General features: G+C 32.5%; 5 protein-coding genes across 5 annotated transcripts; 3 read left to right on the forward strand and 2 right to left on the reverse strand.

The window, feature by feature from the left end:
• The first annotated feature begins 262 nt into the window (after positions 1-262).
• LOC108560850 (venom allergen 5-like) lies at positions 263-11,262 on the forward strand. Its single transcript, XM_017918563.1, has 8 exons — positions 263-775; positions 7,152-7,230; positions 7,364-7,485; positions 7,714-7,798; positions 8,792-8,967; positions 10,284-10,384; positions 10,945-11,039; positions 11,164-11,262. The coding sequence occupies exons 2-8, from the start codon at positions 7,155-7,157 to the stop codon at positions 11,211-11,213; spliced, it is 705 nt and encodes a 234-aa protein (XP_017774052.1). The 5' UTR covers positions 263-775; positions 7,152-7,154; the 3' UTR covers positions 11,214-11,262.
• Positions 11,263-12,242: 980 nt separating this feature from the next.
• On the reverse strand, positions 12,243-13,587 carry LOC108560847 (odorant receptor 4-like). Its single transcript, XM_017918559.1, has 4 exons — positions 13,398-13,587; positions 12,566-13,338; positions 12,358-12,513; positions 12,243-12,302 (listed from the first exon to the last, which is right to left on the reverse strand). The coding sequence occupies exons 1-4, from the start codon at positions 13,585-13,587 to the stop codon at positions 12,243-12,245; spliced, it is 1,179 nt and encodes a 392-aa protein (XP_017774048.1).
• A 3,293-nt stretch (positions 13,588-16,880) lies between these two features.
• LOC108560848 (odorant receptor 49b-like) lies at positions 16,881-18,220 on the reverse strand. Its single transcript, XM_017918560.1, has 4 exons — positions 18,031-18,220; positions 17,247-17,971; positions 16,991-17,144; positions 16,881-16,936 (listed from the first exon to the last, which is right to left on the reverse strand). The coding sequence occupies exons 1-4, from the start codon at positions 18,218-18,220 to the stop codon at positions 16,881-16,883; spliced, it is 1,125 nt and encodes a 374-aa protein (XP_017774049.1).
• A 359-nt stretch (positions 18,221-18,579) lies between these two features.
• On the forward strand, positions 18,580-19,513 carry LOC108560851 (venom allergen 5-like). The gene is made up of 5 exons (XM_017918564.1): positions 18,580-18,703; positions 18,758-18,876; positions 18,929-19,007; positions 19,057-19,336; positions 19,396-19,513. The coding sequence occupies exons 1-5, from the start codon at positions 18,595-18,597 to the stop codon at positions 19,457-19,459; spliced, it is 651 nt and encodes a 216-aa protein (XP_017774053.1). The 5' UTR covers positions 18,580-18,594; the 3' UTR covers positions 19,460-19,513.
• Positions 19,514-19,861: 348 nt separating this feature from the next.
• On the forward strand, positions 19,862-20,759 carry LOC108560849 (CRISP/Allergen/PR-1-like). The gene is made up of 5 exons (XM_017918562.1): positions 19,862-19,946; positions 20,002-20,120; positions 20,172-20,250; positions 20,307-20,577; positions 20,642-20,759. The coding sequence occupies exons 1-5, from the start codon at positions 19,862-19,864 to the stop codon at positions 20,703-20,705; spliced, it is 618 nt and encodes a 205-aa protein (XP_017774051.1). The 3' UTR covers positions 20,706-20,759.
• The last annotated feature ends 387 nt before the right edge of the window (positions 20,760-21,146 follow it).

Consider the following 21,146-nt stretch of genomic DNA (forward strand, 5'->3'; position numbering starts at 1 on the left):
CGGCCGAGGCGTGTTTTCGAAAGGTGATAAATCGCGGAGCGAAGTTTTTAAGTAATTGACATCGCAAAGAGGGAGGAATCAATCGATCGCCAAGGGGTTCAGAAGGGAGAGGAAGGGTAGTGACGAATATCCGCACTTAAAGTGCAAACACGGCGAAGGAAGGAAAGAGAGCAAAAGTCAAATTTCAAGTTTCTTGTAGGGCATTAAAATTGCACCGATTGATCACTGTGTCAGGGACTACACGGCCTAAATTATGCATCGTGCCCTTTATAACTCTCTCTCTCTCTTTCCATCCCGAAATGACCTGGGGGTGATGATGTTTTAGGAGCGGAGCAACTGGTGCGGCCAGAGAAAAGGGCAATTAATAATTCCGTTTCTATACCTCATCAATTTGCTAGCTGTTATTTTATTTTTTGTGCTCTACCATCTTCATCTTTATCTTAGCATATTTTGATCTCTGTTTGCCTGCGGACCACTCCGATCGACTACACATCGTCCGCATCCTTGACATCGGCGGTCCAAGTATATAAAAATCGGAATTGCTTGAGGTCTACCGAGTGGACTTGAATACGCCAGACAGATTGGCGATCCGGATTCACCTCATTCATACATTCTTTATCAGCGAAAACATCGATCCGTTCGCCTTACAAACCAATCGATTATATCTTTACATAAACCCAAAACCAAAAAAAAAGGAAACGCAGTGCATCAAAGATTACATCTTAACAAGACGGAGGAAGAAAGTGATTATTTTGTGTTACTAATTACATAATCCGTAAGTACTACTTATTAAGTTTCAATTAAATCTTTTTGTCGGTATAATCGATCGGAATCCCCACATTACACAAACTAATACAAAATAGAACCACCACTAGTAGCGTTATTGTTCCAAATTTCCCGGGCTTAAACTGAATCCGAAACCGTCATCAAATAATATAACAGATACAAAAAAAAAACATCACAAACAGCACCAGTTTCACAATTTACCCCAATTTAATCTGTGCAAATATTATTTCATACATTATTATTATTATTTACCAATTGAAATGTAAATAAATAATAAATTTAAATATATATTAATGTATTATTTTTCACATCGAGCGGATTTCTTCGTGCAGCTAAAGTGATGATTTAAAATTTGCGACAAAGTCTATCATTTCCTATGTCACTCTTGAATCTTCGTCAATGTTTGCCTTTTCACCAGGCTACATTTGTATCATCAGTCAAATATTTCGAGCAACCTTCACGAGGTTCATCCTCCAAAGAAAAATGTCCTGTCAGAAATCTTTGAATAGTCACAAGTGGTGATGCATTCACTCCATATGCATTTTAGCATACCTGGAAAATTGGCATAGGCTTGAGTTGACGTCGAAATCCGTAAAGAATGACAAAACAAATTTTTGCTGTATTGATGGTGGAATTTCTACCAACTTTACATCACCAATCTTGCATTTTCTCCTATCCATTCTTACCAATCTTCTTGAAATTTTACATGAAATATCGTTAAACTTTAACAAATTGAGAAACAACTTTTGTTTCTTCAGAAACAAAAGAATTAATGCCAACCTCGCGAACTTTTATTGTATAACATAATATGATATTTAATCCATAAATAAATCTATTCAAATTACTTGAAACTTTTCTAATTGAGTCCGTACAAAGTTTTTTTTTGTTGCTGTAAAAATTGCTTAATTGGTTTATTATTGTTTTAGAATCGTTTGGTACGTAATACCAATTAAACGCAATTTATTTGCATCTTTCCCATGTTTAAAACTTACATAATTTGTTTTTGGAATCAATTAATCATAATTGCAGAAACATAATTAAAACTGTATTTTTATCACAATTTCATTGTATAAATTCTAAAAAAATAAATATTATTGTATCATATACAAATTTATTTAACTCTATCAAACCTTGAAAACTTAATAACTAATTACATATTAATCTGTATATATTATTTTGGTCATTCACTTAAGTTTATTTTTCTAAACGAAAAACTAATATTTCAAATAAGAAATTTGCCTCGAAAGTAATATGATCATATTTCTTAAAAGTGGTATTCTTAATAACAATATTGCAATAATTCTATTAATTTTATGAAATTTGATATTTTGGGAACTCGTAAAACCATTAATTATTTATTAATTATAATAAATATATATATTTTTGTATTTTTTTACTATATTGAATATATGCATTAATTAAAATGTAATTTCAGTGTAAATAAATTAAATATAAGCAGAAATTATCTGAAAATAAATTATAAGCTTTTCCAATAATCGAATGGAAACGTTAAATTACAAAGCAACGTAAATCATATGTGAATGCAAAACGACTGCATTTGTAATATTCGCAATTTCCAGTGCAGCAATTGGAAATGATGGTTCGAGATGAAGAACATTAATATATCGTCTAATATTATTATAGGATGGGGGTATAGGATAGAATGTAATATGAGTTCGGGTATATTCAATAATTCAATTCGAGCATTGTGTACAGGATTGTTAGGTTGTCGGATCTAGGTAATCGCTGTTGGCCTGAACTGAGGCCAAATTATTAAGAGCAGGTTTGCGGTAACAATATTGATCCACTGTCAATACCATGACTGAAAATCATTCCATAAAGTAAGTGCATCGAACACACGAAAAGCAATTTACAATTTTTCTATTCCATTTTACAATTTATTTGTGTTTTCAATCAAAAATATTACATCATTTTTTATATATTATATTCTTGAATCTATTCTTGAATAATTTCAACAATTTGGCTATAATTCGCGTTCAAAAATATACTAATGAAAAGTGCTAGAAAAAGCAGTAATTTATATGTTTTTCTTAGGAACTATAATAGATAGAATGGATCCAATATATGCATATAGAAGTTGCATATTTGGGGATTATAGAGAGTATACCTTTATTAATGTAGTTCCATTCGTTTGGCTGTAATTCATTTAAAATTAAAATAATAAAAATTAACGCTCGAAAAAGCAATGTTTCACATTTCGATGATTTTCTTAGAAACTATAATAGATAGATTGGATCCAATATATGCATATAGAAGTTGCATATTTGGGGATTATAGAGAGTATACCTTTATTAGTGTAGTGCCATTCGTTTGGCTGTAATTAATTTAAAATTGAAATAATGAAAAATTAACGCTCGAAAAAGCAATGTTTCACATTTCGATGATTTTCTTAGAAACTATAATAGATAGAACGGATTCAATAGATTCATATGAAAGTTGAATATTTGGGGAATATAGAAAGTATCCTGTTATTGCTGTGATGTTAAAAATTGAAACAACAACAAAATAACGCTCGAATAAGCAGTTTCTTCGGTTTTTAGTAATTTTCTTAAAAACTGTAAAAGGTTGAATATATGCATATTAAAGTTGGATATTTGGGGAATGTAGCTAGTATTCAATATTTGCTTAAAATCATCCGTTTGACTGTAATTCACTTTAAAAAATGAGGTAACGAAAAATTAATGCTTGAAAAGGCAATGTTTCACATTTCAATGATTTTCTTAAAAACTGTATGAATGGACATATTTTAATATTTATTGAAACATTCAATGAAATATAGAATATTGTTATAATATCATCATTTCTTTTTAAAAATAATTAAGTCTATTTTTTGGATTTATTCAATTATCAATAAAATAACATAAACGTTTTTCACATACTAAAAATATTACTTTATATGTTCATAAGTACATCAATTCCTGGCATAGTCTGAATAATCGATTCCGCCAATATCCAGCACTGTTTGTAATCATACTAATCCGGACAATGCGAGATATTGCTTTATTGTCATTATTGAATAGACATATTTTCTTCTCTATTAAAAAAATTCAACGAAATAAAGAATATAATTATAATATCATCATTTCTTATTAAAAATATTACTTCATATTGTTAAATAACTAATAATTAATCACTATTTTATCTGCATAATATTTCTAAACTAATTTTCATAATTAAGATATTATTTGAAGCCAGAATAAAGAGGATTTTGAACATTAAACAGTAGCTTCAGATTGGGTATCAGATGACACAGCAATACTAATCTCAACAGTGCATAGAAATACTCCAACATTTTTTATAGGATTATAATGCTTCCCTGATTTTATTTTATCTTAGTTCTCTAAAGAAAATTAACATCATTGTTACATAATATAATTTTATTAAATTGTTTTGTATCACTTGTATAAATTTGATTTTTATTAGAATTACAATACTAAGTACTTCAATACATCACATAGTGCGGATTTGATCAGTTCGATTTTTTTTCTATATATAATTCCTCGATTAATCACACACACTAGATTGAATATAAAAGTTGGTATTCAATATTTGCTTTGTATGCGTTTGGTTGTTCAAAAAAAAAACGCCCGAAATAGCAGTGTCTTCAGAATTAAGTGATTTTCTCAGTAACTATAAGAGATATTGAATTGAAAGATGCATATGAAAAGAGGAGATTTGGGGAATATAATACAACTATTATTAAAGTTTTTCCTCTAATTGGATTCGCGTTTGAAAATGAAGTAATTTTTAAAGATGGATTAATTTCGATATGATTAACTAAAAAATAATAATAATTAATTATAATAGTAATTATTTCTAAATTAATTAAGTTTACAATGTATTTCTTAACTGACTGTGAACTGGGTGGAATAATTCACAGATTTTCTCTCAGAGAAAGGGAAGGAGGCTTATTTAAAATAGGCCATATATTAGGAATCATATTAAAGTCTGCTGAAAGCAGGTATATTTATGAGTGACATGTCGTAAATAATTTATATGTTTCTGTAATGCGGGAGGAGGTGGCGGAGACGGAGGGGCGGCTGTTCGTTTGGGGGAGGACAGCGGGTCGTGCACGGCCCATGTGTGTGAGGTCATGAAGGGGATTTTCTCAGACACCCCGTCGTCCTTCCACGTCTCCTCCACACATGCATCGTCTCTTCCGCCACCCTCGGCTTCCCATCTTCTTCCAGCTCACCACCGCCGCAGCAGCAGCAGCATCAACCTTCAGATCCAGGGGCGGTGGCGGCATTGGCTTCATGTTTAGTGTGCCATATTCGTAGTCGTCTCTCGCTGCTGCGCCGCGCCACCCTTCACCACCCGACGGGGAGCCTCCCCGAAATGAGTTCTCCGCTATCGTTACTGGATTCAATTTTCACAACGTAACATGGTTAAGAGAGAGAATCGTGCCGGGAATATTGACTGCGGCACTCATAAAGTCAGGATTTCGAAATGTTATAACATTTTGCATTGTTAAGGGCGCGTCTGGCCGTGGAGCTAGAGGACGGCGCAACATTAAATAATACAATGCGCTCGTACCAACAAAAAAAAAATGAAGAAGAAAAAAACAGAGCTTTAATTTAATGACACCCATCCGCACAACCGAATGCGTGCTTGCAGTCCTTTTGCAGGACTTGTTACTTTTTGTTTTGGTTTTGTTGTCTGTCGACGCAAATCCAGCGACTGAATAATAATGAATGGACGAACTCACCTGCAAAACCGCTTTGTGCGACCTGTTCAGATCTAGATGTACATGGGTCATTGATTTCGTGGTTCCCTCTGCTTCCATTCTATTCATTTGACAGTTCCCATTAGCATTATGATGCATCACCTGTACGGGTTTGCAAATGCGAAAACCATTTTTCTCCAACACACACATTTCTGTTTTTTGCACGAAAAGTCACAAATGAAAGTTTTTTTGTCAATGTCATTTCTACAAAGCACTCTACAATAATTGGATATTAGATTCTTACTATAAACGTATATTTTTCTAATTAACTAAATAAAGGCGAATATTTTTTAAATGAAATATGTGAAAACCATTTTTTTTCAGAAGTTTTCAAATTCAAGTTTCTAAATAAATTATAACATTAACAAACATTTCAAAGCGCTCTATAAAACTTTTCCCATAAAATTATTGATATACTGTCAATTCATCCACTTTTTAGGGACAAATCCTATAAAATCCTCATTTATTGCCGAGAAAACAAATGGATGGAGCATACTAAAAACTAATTATCATCACATCAATCCTTCTTTCACTGAAAACATCAGCATAATTCATGATTTTCTATTAGAAAAAAATATGTTTAAAAAATAATTTTCAGAAGTTTTCAGATTCAAGTTTCTAAATAAATTATAACATTAAGAAACATTTCAAAGCGCTCTATAAAATTTTTCCCATAAAATTAAAGCAAATTAAGAAAATTATTGATATAGTGTCAATTCATCCACTTTTTAGGGACAAATCCTATAGAATCCTCATTTATTGCCGAGAAAGTAAATGGATGGAGCACACTAAAAACTAATTATCATCACATCAATCCTTCTTTCACTGAAAACTTCAGCATAATTCATTGATTTTCTATTAGAAAAAAATATGTTTAAAAAATAATTTTCAGAAGTTTTCAGATTCATGTTTCTAAATAAATTATAACATTAACAAACATTTCAAAGCGCTCTATAAAACTTTTACCATAAAATTAAAGCAAATTAAGAAAATTAAGAAAATTATTGATATACTGTCAATTCATCCACTTTTTAGGGACAAGTCCTATAGAATCCTCATTTATTGCCGAGAAAACAAATGGATGGAGCACACTAAAAACTAATTATCATCACATCAATCCTCCTTTCACTGAAAACTTCAGCATAATTCAATGATTTTCTATTAGAAAAAAATATGTTTAAAAAATAATTTTCAGAAGTTTTCAGATTCAAGTTTCTAAATAAATTATAACATTAACGAATATTTCAAAGCGCTCTATAAAACTTTTACCATAAAATTAAAGCAAATTAAAAAAATTATTGATATACTATCAATTCATCCACTTTTTAGGGACAAATCCTATAGAACGGAAACAAAATGGAAAATAACAAAAAATTACTTTAATCAGGACAACATGTACTAATCCCGATATGTCCCGATTAAACGGAATCACCTTTACGGAAAAAATAATAAATTTTAACAGAAAGATCACTCAGATGAAAAATTGGTTTATTCAATATTAATAGTAATAATATAGGTTATATAATAAGATTTACAAAAATAGTATAGAACTCATCCATCTGTGAATTCTGCCAGTATATCATAAAAAATATATACTATAATATTTGTATCATTCCAGAATATGATGATGCTCCAGACCATCGCGTTGATATGCGGATGCATCACCATGGCAACCGGTTGTTCCAAAACAATGATAAGTAAGTGTCATATTTTAGTTTTCTTCTGTTGTTAAAAGTGAACTTTACTGTGATAAATCTGTTTCGATATCCGTTTGATGTATGGCTCGATTTAGAAGTCAAATATCTTATCATTCATTCTGTTCTGTTTCAGATGGACACGGTGTGACAAACGGCGACAAGAACATGATTCTCGACTACCACAACAGGATGAGACAGTCAGTCGCAATGGGTCAGATCTCGGGTCAGCCGACTGCCGCAAACATGATGGAAATGGTAAATGGTTCACATTAATACCTCAATAGCGAATGCATTTGTATATGGCAGTGCACAAAATAGAAATAATAGAAAAGTTTTAATAAATCCATTAGTATATTAAATATGCAGGTCGGAGATGCGCCTTAATGGCGTTCCCATCGTAATAGTTTGAAAAAATAATTACTGTTTTCTCCGCTTTTTGTATATGATTTTAACTATATTTTTTATGTATTTGTGTATTTTTAGAAATGGGATGATGAACTGGCTCAGAGGGCGCAGAAATGGACGACATCGTGCTTGGCGGAGACCCACGACGGTGCAAGACACAGTTGTGAGTAGTGATTTTGGGATGGAGGATGGGGTCGTTTTTGGGGTCGTTTCTGTGTCCCGGCGGATCCGGTTCGCTCGATTTATAATAATGAACTCGTAGATGGATTAATTAAATGAGGCATTATTTAAACTTCCCGCGCCCCGCCTCTAACTAACCCCTAGAAAGTTTACGTGCAACGATCTACGGGGAGAAAACTTTACACTTTGCAGTCAGCCAAAACTCTTCATCCCCTTCCCCCTTCAAACACCCGCACATAACCGAAATAATAAACTGCTTTAGAGATTTTGGAACTCCCACACTCTTAGCAAATACTTTGCAAATAATTTATCATGAAACACTCCATTGCTTCGCTCCCTTAGGCCCAAAGGTTCCCTTCGATGAAGGAGGAAAGATGTGGAGAGAACAAAAAAAATATTTATATAACTAGAAGATTCATCCTCATTTATTACCGAGAAAGCAAATGGATGGAGCACACTAAAAACTAATTATCATCACATCAATCCTTCTTTCACTGAAAACTTCAGCATGATTCAATGATTTTCTATTAGAAAAAATATGTTTCAAAAATAATTAATTTGTAAACAAAATCTCAAACAAAAATTATCTTTAATTAATGATTATTATTAAATGAGATTCTTTTTTCTGAAAACTTTTTCAGTACAAATTTTTGAAAATCATTAAGCTTTTAATTGTAACAAAAAAAACTATAAAATAGTTATTAAACAAAAAAATATGTTGGTTTACTAATTTTGTCATATAAACCAGCGTTTCTCAACCTTTTTGTCACAGGACCCAACATACTTGTGCTTTGACACATGGTGACAGCTGTCAATTTTCGATCTCGACCCATAGGTTAAGATTTGTATAGACTTTTTTTCAAAATGAAAAGTTCTTAATACTAAGAACTTATTATCATCACGAAAGCAACAAGATTTTCTCTGTAAAAATATGGGTTGCGTCATTGATTTTCGATTATCCCGCTTTCCGTTCCAGCAAGATTTCCGGTGGGACAGAACATCGCGACCATGTGGACCACCGCCCGGCCCCGCACTGCATTAGACATGATGGCCAATTTCGATTACGCCATCGGCCGATGGTTCGACGAGTATAAATATTACAGCTACGGCCCCATCAATCCTTATTCACACTCCACCGCCCATTACACCCAGGTAAATATCACATCATTACTTACACTCACTCATTACCTATTCATAAACGCATAATGGTTGTATTTATTCCCAATTGATTTGCACTAAACCAAAACAAAACATATTACCATAGCAACTACATAAATACTATTGATAATCATTTGAAAAAAAAAAGTTGTTATGGAAACAATAATGATTGTATTAGTTTAATTAATAATTAAATCCTTGAATATAGAAGAAATTAATATCTGAAAACTAAAAGTAATTTACTTTTTACGTAATTACTAAACTAAAAATTAAAAGTTCTTGTAATTTTTATTATGGAAGTCAATGGGATTTGTACTGTATTAGCAAACTTTGTTTCTCTTAAACGGTAATTAGGATATAGTTATACCACGTCGGGGAAATTATGTTAAATCTTATTTGAATCTAAGTAGAAATTAATATCTCTAAATTAATTGTTAGTTAGTTAGTTAACTTCAGTAATTAAAAAATTATATCATCAAAAAAGTATATAAAATTGAAATAGTATTAAATTTATGTAACTTTTCTTTGAAAAAAAAAATTCTTATAAACTAATGAATACATGATACAAAATGTTTATTCCTCAAGGACAAATTGATCAATTATGATTGATAATAATGCATGCAGACGACTGGTTATGTTATATTTCGGAAGTAAAAGGAAAGTTTCTGGGATGAAAAGCAAATGTTATAAGAGGGAGTGTAGATGCTGTGAAGCATGTGAACTAAGTAATAGGAGATTGATGGAAAGACCAGTAATTAATTTATCGGACTCTTCTCCAATGGAACGTTTTCACGTGTGTATGATGAATCCTTCAGGGACTTCTTTCTTTCTCTCAGCGGAGAGAGAAGAAAAAAAAAACTTCTGACGAGGCCGCAACTTTTTCGCCCGCCAAATTCAATTAAGTCTATTAAAAAGGTCAACAGGAGGGTAGAGATTCGCGAAGCATAAAAGAAAAAAAAATTAATAGCGGCCAGACAACATCATATATATTGTTTTTGTTTCGGCGTCGTTGTTTTCTGTAAGAAAGCAGACAAATTTTTCATCAAAGCTAATATCAATTTGATTATGTAATTTTTTTTATTTTGCACAATAATATGTAATTAAATTGTCCACGCTGTAAACCATTCAAATAATAAGATAAAAGCAGAAAAGATAAAAAATTACAAGTAAATGAAAAAGTAACGCTTCTTTTATGACAACTTGTATTGATGCACATACAAAAGTTTAATAAATTGTCAAATAATGTAAAGAAATTTTATTGTGATTTGTAATAATTATTGATATTAAAATTAGATTATTTGTGATTTTAGATGATCTGGGCTGAAACTAATCTGATCGGATGCGGTTTCGCGTTTTACTTTGACGCTGCCAAAGGATTCACGAAGAACTACGTCTGCAATTACGGATCCAGGTAAGGACAATGAAACATGGGTTAAGGTGGATGAGGACGAGGAGCGAAATAAAATAGAAATAAGAACACGTTTTCAAGCTTCCGGATTAAATTGGAAGCGATTTAGTGTTTGGTTCTTTCTTTCTGTCTCTTTTCCGCCGCCGCTCTCGTCCCAAGAGAAATTTTATCCGCGAACCCCATCCCTCGAATAAATATGATTTTCCTTCTCCCTCTAATTAAATTAATATAAATGGAGAACACACAGAGTGCGAGAGAGAAGAGACAAGGTCCATTGTCCTCTCGTTGTGCCTCATCGCGAAAATTGATGATTACCTTTATTCCCTTTAATTAAATTAATATTACCTCTATCAGTCTGTACATACAAAAGAGGACTTAATTAATATCTCCGTAATGAACCGATCAAACTTGATACCGAGTCTAGCTGTAATCGGATCGGCCTAGCCGAAACATTCGATTGTGTTTATTAAACAAAATTTGAAACTCAATGTCATGGTAACTCGAGTTGAATACAAAGAGATAGAGAGAGAGATCAGGTTGTCTGAGGTGAAAATTGGTTGCAGCGGAAACGTGGTTGGACAGTTGCCGTACGCCAAGGGACGTCCGTCGTGTGAAAGATTCAATTTGGTGCCGTCCAGGAAGTATACAGGACTCTGCGGTAAATGGAATTTAACAATTGCCATTATTACTACTACTGACTTCAACTTCAACTTCTTCTTCTACGCTTCGTCTTTTTTTTTAGTTTATTCGTTCCTCGAGTTAAATCGTATTTCTGCTTCCAGACAAATCGAATCGCTACTTCTACGACCTGCAGACCAACTACATCGGCTGAAGGACGACCCCGGCCGCCTCCAATCTAAATCCGCGCAATTATTTATTGAAATCCCATTTATTTATTCCAATCAATGGTTGTACATACATTTATTCAATCACAATTTTATAGTGATCTTATTAAAATATACAATTTACTTATTAAATTCACTTTCTTTCATTCTACACCCAAAAAAAAATGGAAAATTTAATTATCTATCCTTCACAAGTACATCTTCTAAAAAATATTGATTGCATAACATAACATTAACTCTTAAAAGAATTTTGGTTAAAATAATTGACAAATCAATATTGAATTTGGTTCACTTTGTAATTATGTAATTTTTTTTGCACAATAATATCAGTTAATATTTGATTCGTTTTGTCAACAATAGTAAAAATTTGATAAATAAAAAGAGTATAGAATTTGAAAAAATGCAACAATTTCTAATAATCATTGTTTCCAACTGTTTTTTTTGCTTTTTATTTGTACACGTTTTGCTGTTAAATGTACAAAGAGAAGAAAAAAAATCACTGTGTACATGGTGATGGGCCCACTGCGATTTCATTTTTAAATTCGACGCGACGGTAAGAGGATTTGGGTTTGGAAGTGTCCCCACTATGTATATGAAATTTCACATCAATTGGATTCATTTTTAAAGCCCCACGGGAAAGCGAAAAAAAAATGTAATCAAAACTAAATTATACAAGCTCCGTTGATTTACTACAAAATTCGCACTAACACAATTAGTATTTAAGCTATACAATCTACGAACAATTAATAATTAACAAATTTAGTGATTTCTTTTTATTGAGAAATATTTGATTAATCTAAATTTTTAGTGGACAAAAATATTGATAAGAATTTATAAAATTGTAATAATCTTATCTAAAAGAAAAATTCTAATTAAATCACTTGAAGTGCTCTAAATATTGAGTTTTTAAGTTTTATTTTTTTTAATTAAATTAAATGATACAAGCCTTGATAAATTTCTATGGCAACTGAAACTTGATTTTGTTGCTAAGTTATATTATGTGTATAATAATTTAATTACTTAGCAAATTTTAGGTTGATTAAAAGTGTAAAGTAGGAGTAGGCTGAACTCATAACCTAAAAATATAAAAAATTAGCTGTGATTTTTTTTTAAAGGAAGTTGTGCAATTACACTTAGAAATGTAGCCAAAGACATGTGACCTAAGTTTAGAGCGTTCAAGGTTACTGGTTTCTGGGATCTCATTATAATCATCCTCATGTCATTTTGAAGCTTCACGCTTCCTCTGTACCAATCTGTAGTGTAGGCATCAGATCCTACGCCTGTGCTCTGAAAAAATGAATTAAATGTGAATTATGTAAAGAATTAATGATGAAAATACCTCGTTGATTAGTGTTTGACCGTAATAGCAAACTAATAGAAGTAGAAAAAGCCATCCCATTAGGTGAAGAGTGAATCTGATAAAATCAGCAGCATTCACGACAAGTAATTGAAAACCTAAGATGCTGATCACGAAAGATGTGAGACTGATGTGCATCAACATTTGGCTGCTGAAAACTGCATTGAAGTTGTCGCAAAACTCGATGATTTCGATGTGGTACCGAATGCAGAACAAAGCGCGTTTTTCCATCTCCGAACGATCCAAAGTTCCCAATTCTAAGATCAAAACTCGCAGCTTCTTCAGATGATGAGTGGCGTGGCTCAAAACTCCGCATTGCAGCATCGTGAGCATGATTATCACCCAAGTTACCAGTGAAACTAGAATTATTTGATGGAGATACATCAGCTCGTAAACAGGGCTGTAATCGAACCTAAACGGTTGTCGAACTCTTGAGACCAAACCGCAAGGTATTCCCCATTCCTTCATACTTCTTGTCTTATTATCCTCGCAATGCTGGATGGATAGGAGAGGCATACTCACGTACATCACGACACCAGCCGTTGAATAAAACAGAAGGATTTTCGCGTGAAAAATCGCTGTTTTATCCGTTTTGATCATACCTTCAAGATCAGAGAACTTCTGGAAACCTTTTATACGTGAAACTAATTTAACTATTCCTTTGCGATTACACAAAAAGCAAATCGCCATGTAGTGCTGTCCGATCACGCAAACTAAAGCTATGAGAGCTTGAATTATCGTTGTTAAATCTTCATCTAGAAATTTCAAATCAATTACTAATAAATTGAAGATTAATTTAAGCTAAAGAAGCAACCTCCAACCATCATAATACAATCCATGAGAAGTGGAATGGATGATGGTATTAGCAGGATCACGAAGCTGAAATTCCTGAGTTTGCTCAAGATCGTTGGATGCTCTAATTCGTTTTCCCTTGGCCATAAACCCAGCCATGTCAATAGCTTCTTGTGGAACTGCAGAAACTCGTACTTCTCCTCTTCATCCATCATACTGCACGTGCTTTTCCTTTAACCCAGTCTTTTATTGAATTGCTTTACTTTGAAGTGACAACCCTACAAATTTTCATACCATTAATAATGCAAGGCATCAATTGTATGATCGTCCCAAATACAACATTAACAAACAGTTCCATCTAATCATAAACAGTTTTTTTTTATAAAAGGAGAATAAGTACATTTGTTGGTGGTATAAATGTCATAAAGATGGGGAACTCAACAGTATCCACGTTTATAACTTTGCATAGTGTCATCTAATAAAATCTGTGTGGTAAGTTTAAATCTGTATGCACTTTTTAAATCGGTATGTTTGTGTTGGATTTACTAGTAGATTTTCCATTAGTTTATGTGATTGTAGTCTTCCTTGGTACCTTTCACTATGGTTTGTAATTTCTTCTGTTTTACTTCTGTTTTTTCTACTTGATATATTGGACTTTGCTGCTGTTTAATGATTTGATTGGACTATCCATCTGAAATGGCGCCTAGAGGAAATCATGGATGACGTCTTCTTGTTCGGGGTTATCCGATGGGAAAGTTTAAAAAAAACTTTAGGGAAATGATCCTAATTCCTAATTCGTTTTTTCTATGTTGCTCCTAGCTCCTATTTTTGTATACCTTGGTTTTTATAATCTTGTAGCATGCTGTTTAGAGACCTTTTAGCATAGTTATATCTTTGTTTTATCTCTGAGGTTTGCCATATTATTCTCAATTTACTTTTACTTTTACTTCCAAATTCCAGGTTGCGTTTTGAAGTTAGATGTTCTGTGGTAGCTATAAGTTCTTCTTCAGTTCACATATTAAAGTTTTGAAGTGTTCAAACTGTGAATTGGGTTTAGATTCTTTTAAATGTGAAATTACTAACATACCAGAAGGACCTACAGGTTTGGCAGAGGCAATTCTTGAACTTCGATCTAATACTGAAGCACGTATTCAATCTGAGACCAAAGCAAATCTGTCGTCTTTTTGGTTGTCAAAGGCTGCAAAGGCTTTCAAAATTGCACATGAGGAGGCAGTAAAAAATTGCTTCCATTTGCAACAACCTACCTTTGTGAACAAGGCTTTTCCACTCTAATGAACATAAAAACGTAAAACAGAAATCGATTAAACGCCGAAGACTGTATTCAAATTGCTCTTACATCAAAAAGTCCCAATTTTAAAGTAATTATTGTTACATTGATTGTTTTCTTTTGAGAATGGGGGGGATATCGACTTACGCAAAAATATTTTGGGGTAATGGTTAAAAAAGTTCCCCGACCGCTGTTGTATAGTGATGGTGTTTTTGATATATTCTTTGCCTGAGCACTCATCTAGACAGGATTCTGCGGTGAGATAATTTTGCCTCTTATTATGCAGAAATCTATAACTTATGGAATATGTCTTGGCCCCAGAGCATTAAAAAAGTCTTCAAACTTATCATCTTTACTATTGTATTATTTTTCCTCTTCTATAACACTTGCTTCAAGTTCCATTTGGAATTTTGATAGCTTGTGTCGTTTAATGGCACTTTTAATTAATATCGCTGTTCTTCCATGGAAAGAAATCGCATAATTGGGGTTTTCATGAAACTCCTATTTTTATTATGTGTTTCAGATATTAGCATTAAGTCTATATTTTTATAACTATAATAAACGCTTTTATTTCTTGGCAATGTTGATTTAAGCCCGTTGCCCATTGAGGTCTATTTTTAGGGCTTGTGGTGCTTTATGACTTAATATCTCTAAAATTTTGCAGACTGAATTTTCCATTTCCATATTTAGTGCGTAAGCATCGTCAAGGTTTTGTTGTCATCGTTTAGAAAGGTTGCATTTGGTTATACACATTGGGTTTGATTTTTTCTTGATGTCTTGATTGGTTTGGCGTGGTCAGTGTCTTCTTTCTGAAGCTCGGGTACTTTCTATTATGTGTCTTTTTCTATACATAATGTACATGTTACAGGCAGATTCATTTCTTTATTGCAGTCCTTGAATATATGACCACATTTTACGCATCGGGATTGACTTGTACAATATATTTTAGTGTGTCCATATTGCTGACATCTAATATATCTCTTCTGTCTTGGCGGTTAAATCACCACTTTACAATTTCTATTTTATTGGATTTCATATGTTTGTTCATATTATTTGTTGCTGCCATTTGGGGCCAGGTCAACAAAGAACGTAGCTTTTTGTGTTTCAAGTTTATTAATATTTATTATTTTATGACCTGTATTTCCAGGCTTTCTTTAATTTCCTCATGTTCCATTGTGTTTTTACCATAATTCTATAATTTCTTTCGCTTTTTAATTGATTTATGTCCATACTTTTCAGGTGTTTTATTATGATTTTTACCTATTAACTTTAGCCAATTGTTGTTTTTGTAAACTTCATCTAAAATCTTATAGGCAATAATAAGTAAACAAATATAAAAATAAAAGCAAATTTTAAAGAAGATGCTATTAAAGCAATTTGTTAACCGCACATTAAATGCGCTCCAATTCAAGTTATTATTTATGATAATAACGAATAATTAGAATTTTTACAGCTGTCTTTATCACCATTACGTGCAATACAAATCCACGCAATTATTTATTGAAATCCCATTTATTTATTCCAGTCAATTGTTGTACTTACATTTACACAATCACAATTTTATAGTGATCTTATTAAACTACATAATATACTTAATTACCAGAATCTAAACTCAATACCATAATTTAACAACAAAAATTAAATTATCATCTTTCTGCCCACAATTTACTTTTTTAATTAATTTTCTACTATCATCCTGTAAAAAGTTACACTCTACCTATTTTTTTGTCTTTTATTTGAACACGTTTTGCTGTATACATTGCGATTTCATTTTTAAACGCGACGGTAAAAGGATTTGAGATTTAGAGGTGTATGTATATGAAATTTCACATCAGTTGGTTTCATTTTTAAAGTGAAAGAAAAAAGTGTAACGAAAACTAAATTTTACAAGCTCTAACACAATTAATACTAAAGACTTACATTCTATGATAGATTGATTTTTTTACTAATAAATATTTAAAGTATCATAAATTAATCTACGGCCAAAAATATTGATAAGAATTTATAAAATTGTAAACACTTTATCAAGGACAAAAATACTAATTAATTCAAGTTAAGTGCACTTCATTTTGAGTACTTAAGTTGCATTTTTTTAAATGATAAAAGCTAATTTATATATATATATTTTTAGGCAGTAAAAGCTTTTCCTGTTTTATACATTTCTATGGCAACTAAAACTTGTTTTTGTTGCTAAGTTATGTATAATAATTTAATTACTTAGCAAATTTTAGATTGTTTAAAAGTGTGAAGTACGAGTAGGCTGAACTCATGACCTAAAAAAAAATAATTAGCTATTATTTTTTTCCAAATAACTTGTGGAATTATACTTAGAAATGTAGTCAAAGACATGTGACTTAATTTCATAGCGTTCAAGGTTACTGGTTTTTGGGATCTCATTATAATCATCCTCATGTCATTTTGTAGTCTTACGCTTCCTTTGTACCAATCAGTAGTGTAGGCATCAGACCCTACTCCTGTGCTCTGAAAAACATAATTAAATGTGATTACATAATTCACATTTAATTATGTTTAATATTATAACTGACCTCGTTGATTTGTGTTTAACCGTAATAGCAAACTAACAGAAGTAGAATGTAGATGAAGAGTGAATCTGATGAAATCAGCAGTATTCACGACAAGTAATTGAAAACCTAAAATGCTGATCACGAAAGAAGTGAGACTGATGTGCATCAACATTTGGCTGCTGAAAACTGTATTGAAGTTGTCGCAAAACTCGATGATTTCGATGTGGTACCGAATGCAGAACAAAGCGCGTTTTTCCATCTCCGAACGATCCAAAGTTCCCAATTCTAAGATCAAAACTCGCAGCTTCTTCAGATGATGAATGGCGTGGCTCAAAACTCCGCATTGCAACATCGTGAGCATGATTATCACCCAAGTTACCAATGAAACTAGAAGTATTTGATGAAGATACATCAGCTCGTAAACAGGGCTGTAATCGAACCTAAACGGTTGTCGAACTCTTGAGACCAAACCGCAAGGTATTCCCCATTCCCTCATACTCCTTGTCTTATTATCCTCGCAATGCTGGATAGATAAGAGAGGCATACTCACGTACATCACGACACCGACAGTTGAATAAAACAGAAGGATTTTCGCGTGAAGAATCGCTGTTTTATCCGTCTTGATCATACCTTCAAGATCAGAGAACTTCTGGAAATCTTTCACACGTGAAACCAATTTAACAGTTCCGTTGCGATTGGCCAAGAAGCAAATCACCATGTAGTGCTCTCCGACAATACAAACCAAAGCTATGAGAGCTTGAATTATCGTTGTTAATTCTTCATCTAGAAATTTCAAATGAATTACTAATAAATTGAAGATTGATTTAAGCCAAAGAAGCAACCTCCAACCATCATAATACAATCCATAACAAGTGGAATGGATGATGGTATAAACAGGATCGGGAAGGTGATGAGCCTGAGTTTGCTTAAAAATGTTGGATGCTCCAATTCGTTTCCTCTTGGCCACAAACCCAACCATTTCAATAGTATCTTGTGGAACTGCAAAAACTCGTACTCTTCCTCTTCGTCCATCATACTGCGCATACTTTTCCTTTAACCCAGTCTTTTATTAAATCGCTTCACTTTGAAGTGACAGCCCTACAAATTTTCAAACCATTAAAAATGCAATGCATCAATGGTATGCACCTCCCAGATACAACATTAACAAACAGGTCCATCTAATCATAAATAGGAAATTATAAGTAAAAAAGCAATAATTAAAGAAGATGATTTTAAAGCTATTTGTTTACCGCACGTGAAATGCGCTTCAATTCATGTTATTATTTATGATAGTAACGAGTAATGAGTATTATTTACAGCTGTCTTTATCACCTTTACGTGTAGGAATCCGATAAACCGTCCAAAACATCCCAATTAACATAGTTGAGTAGTATAAAAGTGTGAAAATGGTTGTACTTTGCAGCAATCACGCAATGCTTTTACAACTCATCATTCTGTCGGCTTCAGCGGCTTTCGCGGTAGCGGAAAACTGTCCTTCAGGTGGACAAATCTATGGTAGTTATTGAAATTAACTTTTTTTTTTGTATGTAATAATTAAACTGTTTATAGCCAGAGGTATCAGCCAGCAAGGTAAGAATGACGTGACTGCGGCTCACAATAATTTCAGGAAGATGATTGCGAATGGTCAAGTGCCGAATCAACCGCGAGGTGTTAACTTGAAAAGAATGGTGAATGCGTTTATTTTATTCAACTTAAAGATTTTACTAACTTGTTTTGCAGTATTACGATGATAATTTAGGAAATGGAGGAAGAATTGTTTCTAACACTTGCAAGATGAGTCACATTATTATGAAGGATAGTAAGTGTAGGATAATTGAGTTAATTTTCGTAATCAATGTGATATTTAGATCGTTGGGGTTGGGTTGGACAAAACCTTTACGTGGAGTGGAATTCGGCGAAGGAGAATAATCCTGTGCAGAATTGGAGCAAGGTTGTGACCTCTTGGTTCAACGAGCACAAAGATTTCAGGTATCCAAACACGGCTGTGTCAGGGAAACAGGTTGGTCACTACACTCAGGTCGTTTGGGCTGACAGCAACTACGTGGGATGCGACTTCATCTACTACTACGACGTTAACCAGCCTAAGTATCCTTACGCCAAACTTTACACTTGCAATTACGGACCTGGGTAAGAACTACACGAATCTAAAAGAAACAAATTTAGTTAAATAAAATTTATCATTTCAGTGGAAACTACAATAATCAAGCACCGTACAGAACCGGATCTTCTGGATGCGAAAATCTATGTTAAATAAATAAATAAATAAATATCACATAAAGAAAATTAGTAATAATAGCAAATGCACCAATGTTATGTAACATTCAAAATATACAATTAATAAAACGTTTCTTTATTTCTATCAAAAAAATTTATACCTACTTTTTTTAAAATAAATAAATATTTGACATAATGTTAGGATTTTGAATATTTAAAGAAACACAATGTTTTGGTTTATAAATTGTTATAAAAGTGCATTGAAATAACCTCAGGTTTACTTTATCAACGCTGCATGCATGAAGCGAACAATAAAACTGTTATCAATATCTTTTCTAAGTAATCGTGCTTAAAGAATTACCATAATAATTATCAAAACGTGACCAAAAAACCTGTATATAAAACTGAGATTTTTAACAATTTGTTCAACAGTCCGAAATGTCTCTTAAACAACTGCTAATCTTCGTGTTAATTGTTGCCTTTACTGTAGGCAACAAATGCCCATCCGGCGGTAAAATCTATGGTAATTGATACAATATAGAAAAAATATTTTTTTTATACAATTTTCTTTGAATTAGAAAGAGGAATCAGCGAAGGAGGAATCAAAGAAATTGTTGATGACCATAACTATTACAGAACTTTGATTGCCAATGGGAAGGTGAAAAATCAACCGAGAGGTGTTAACTTGAAAAGATTGGTCAGTTTATATAAATAATTTGTTGATTCTTTTTAATAATTTGCTTTTTAGGTATATGATAAAGCTTTGGCTTCGAAGGCTCGAACAATATCCGACACTTGCGACTTCAATCATATAACAATCAAAGATGGTGAGAGCACAATTCCAATACTTCTTGTAATTTTTATTAATTTTTGTTAAACGTAGATCGTTGGAAAGTTGGTCAGAATTTAGCAAGGGTTATGAGCAATAAATTGGAGGAGAAACCTGTTCAGGATTGGAAAAAAATTATTACAACTTGGTTCGATGAACATAAGCTTTTCGTTTTTCCTAACATCACGTCACCTAAGACAGGTCACTATAGCCAAGTGGTTTGGGCCAACAGCAAGTTTATTGGATGCGATTTCGTCTATTACTACGACGTTGACAAACCTAAATCACCATACACCAAACTCTACACATGCAACTACGGACCTGGGTATAAAGCAACCATCAACAACAAATATTAAGCAAACTTATTATGTAATTTTCAATTGTTTCAGTGGAAACGTCAAAGGAGAGGCGCCTTATAAAACAGGAAAATCAGGATGCGAGAATTTATGCTAAAAATGTAAACAAATCAGTTTTTTTTTTTGAGAAATAAAAAGTTTAGATTTTCCTTTTGTTAATATTTAGAAATAGATAGTTCTATTATTTTATGAAATATATATGTTTTTGCAATACAGTGATTAGAACACTTGATTCTATTTGTTTCCTCATTTATAAGTACTTTGTTTGGGTTCTATATTTACTAATCATATATTTCCAGACTTTCACAATTATTTTATTATAAATCAACATGCTTTTAGTTATAAATATCTACAAAAAAGAAAAACAGATAACAAGCTCTAGTTCAGGGTTAATTAATGAAAAAATAAAAATGTATATTAGAGATTGATCCAACGACCAAAACTCCACAGAATGTCCTGTGGTTTAAATCGTTTCAATCTTCGTCGATGAGATTCAGTAAGCTTAGAAGCAAGTTGGTTTAGATCAGCGGGGTAAATT

Source organism: Nicrophorus vespilloides, unplaced genomic scaffold (genome assembly GCF_001412225.1).
Source record: "Nicrophorus vespilloides isolate i.1.1-1 unplaced genomic scaffold, Nicve_v1.0, whole genome shotgun sequence".
Lineage (NCBI taxonomy): Eukaryota > Metazoa > Arthropoda > Insecta > Coleoptera > Silphidae > Nicrophorus > Nicrophorus vespilloides.

Coding starts and splice junctions, on each gene's coding strand:
- LOC108560850 (XM_017918563.1), top strand. CDS start 7,155: ATGATGATGCTCCAGACCATCGCGTTGATATGCGGATGCATCACCATG. Junction 8,968..10,283: donor CCACCGCCCATTACACCCAG/GTAAATATCACA, acceptor TTGTGATTTTAG/ATGATCTGGGCTGAAACTAA. Junction 10,385..10,944: donor GTCTGCAATTACGGATCCAG/GTAAGGACAATG, acceptor AATTGGTTGCAG/CGGAAACGTGGTTGGACAGT.
- LOC108560847 (XM_017918559.1), bottom strand. CDS start 13,587: ATGGATGAAGAGGAGAAGTACGAGTTTCTGCAGTTCCACAAGAAGCTA. Junction 13,339..13,397: donor TTGTATTATGATGGTTGGAG/GTTGCTTCTTTA, acceptor TGAAATTTCTAG/ATGAAGATTTAACAACGATA. Junction 12,514..12,565: donor GTCAAACACTAATCAACGAG/GTATTTTCATCA, acceptor TCATTTTTTCAG/AGCACAGGCGTAGGATCTGA.
- LOC108560848 (XM_017918560.1), bottom strand. CDS start 18,220: ATGGACGAAGAGGAAGAGTACGAGTTTTTGCAGTTCCACAAGATACTA. Junction 17,972..18,030: donor TTGTATTATGATGGTTGGAG/GTTGCTTCTTTG, acceptor TGAAATTTCTAG/ATGAAGAATTAACAACGATA. Junction 16,937..16,990: donor GTCTTTGACTACATTTCTAA/GTATAATTCCAC, acceptor ATTTTTTTTTAG/GTCATGAGTTCAGCCTACTC.
- LOC108560851 (XM_017918564.1), top strand. CDS start 18,595: ATGGTTGTACTTTGCAGCAATCACGCAATGCTTTTACAACTCATCATT. Junction 18,877..18,928: donor GTGTTAACTTGAAAAGAATG/GTGAATGCGTTT, acceptor CTTGTTTTGCAG/TATTACGATGATAATTTAGG. Junction 19,337..19,395: donor ACTTGCAATTACGGACCTGG/GTAAGAACTACA, acceptor TTATCATTTCAG/TGGAAACTACAATAATCAAG.
- LOC108560849 (XM_017918562.1), top strand. CDS start 19,862: ATGTCTCTTAAACAACTGCTAATCTTCGTGTTAATTGTTGCCTTTACT. Junction 19,947..20,001: donor ATCCGGCGGTAAAATCTATG/GTAATTGATACA, acceptor TCTTTGAATTAG/AAAGAGGAATCAGCGAAGGA. Junction 20,121..20,171: donor GTGTTAACTTGAAAAGATTG/GTCAGTTTATAT, acceptor TTTGCTTTTTAG/GTATATGATAAAGCTTTGGC.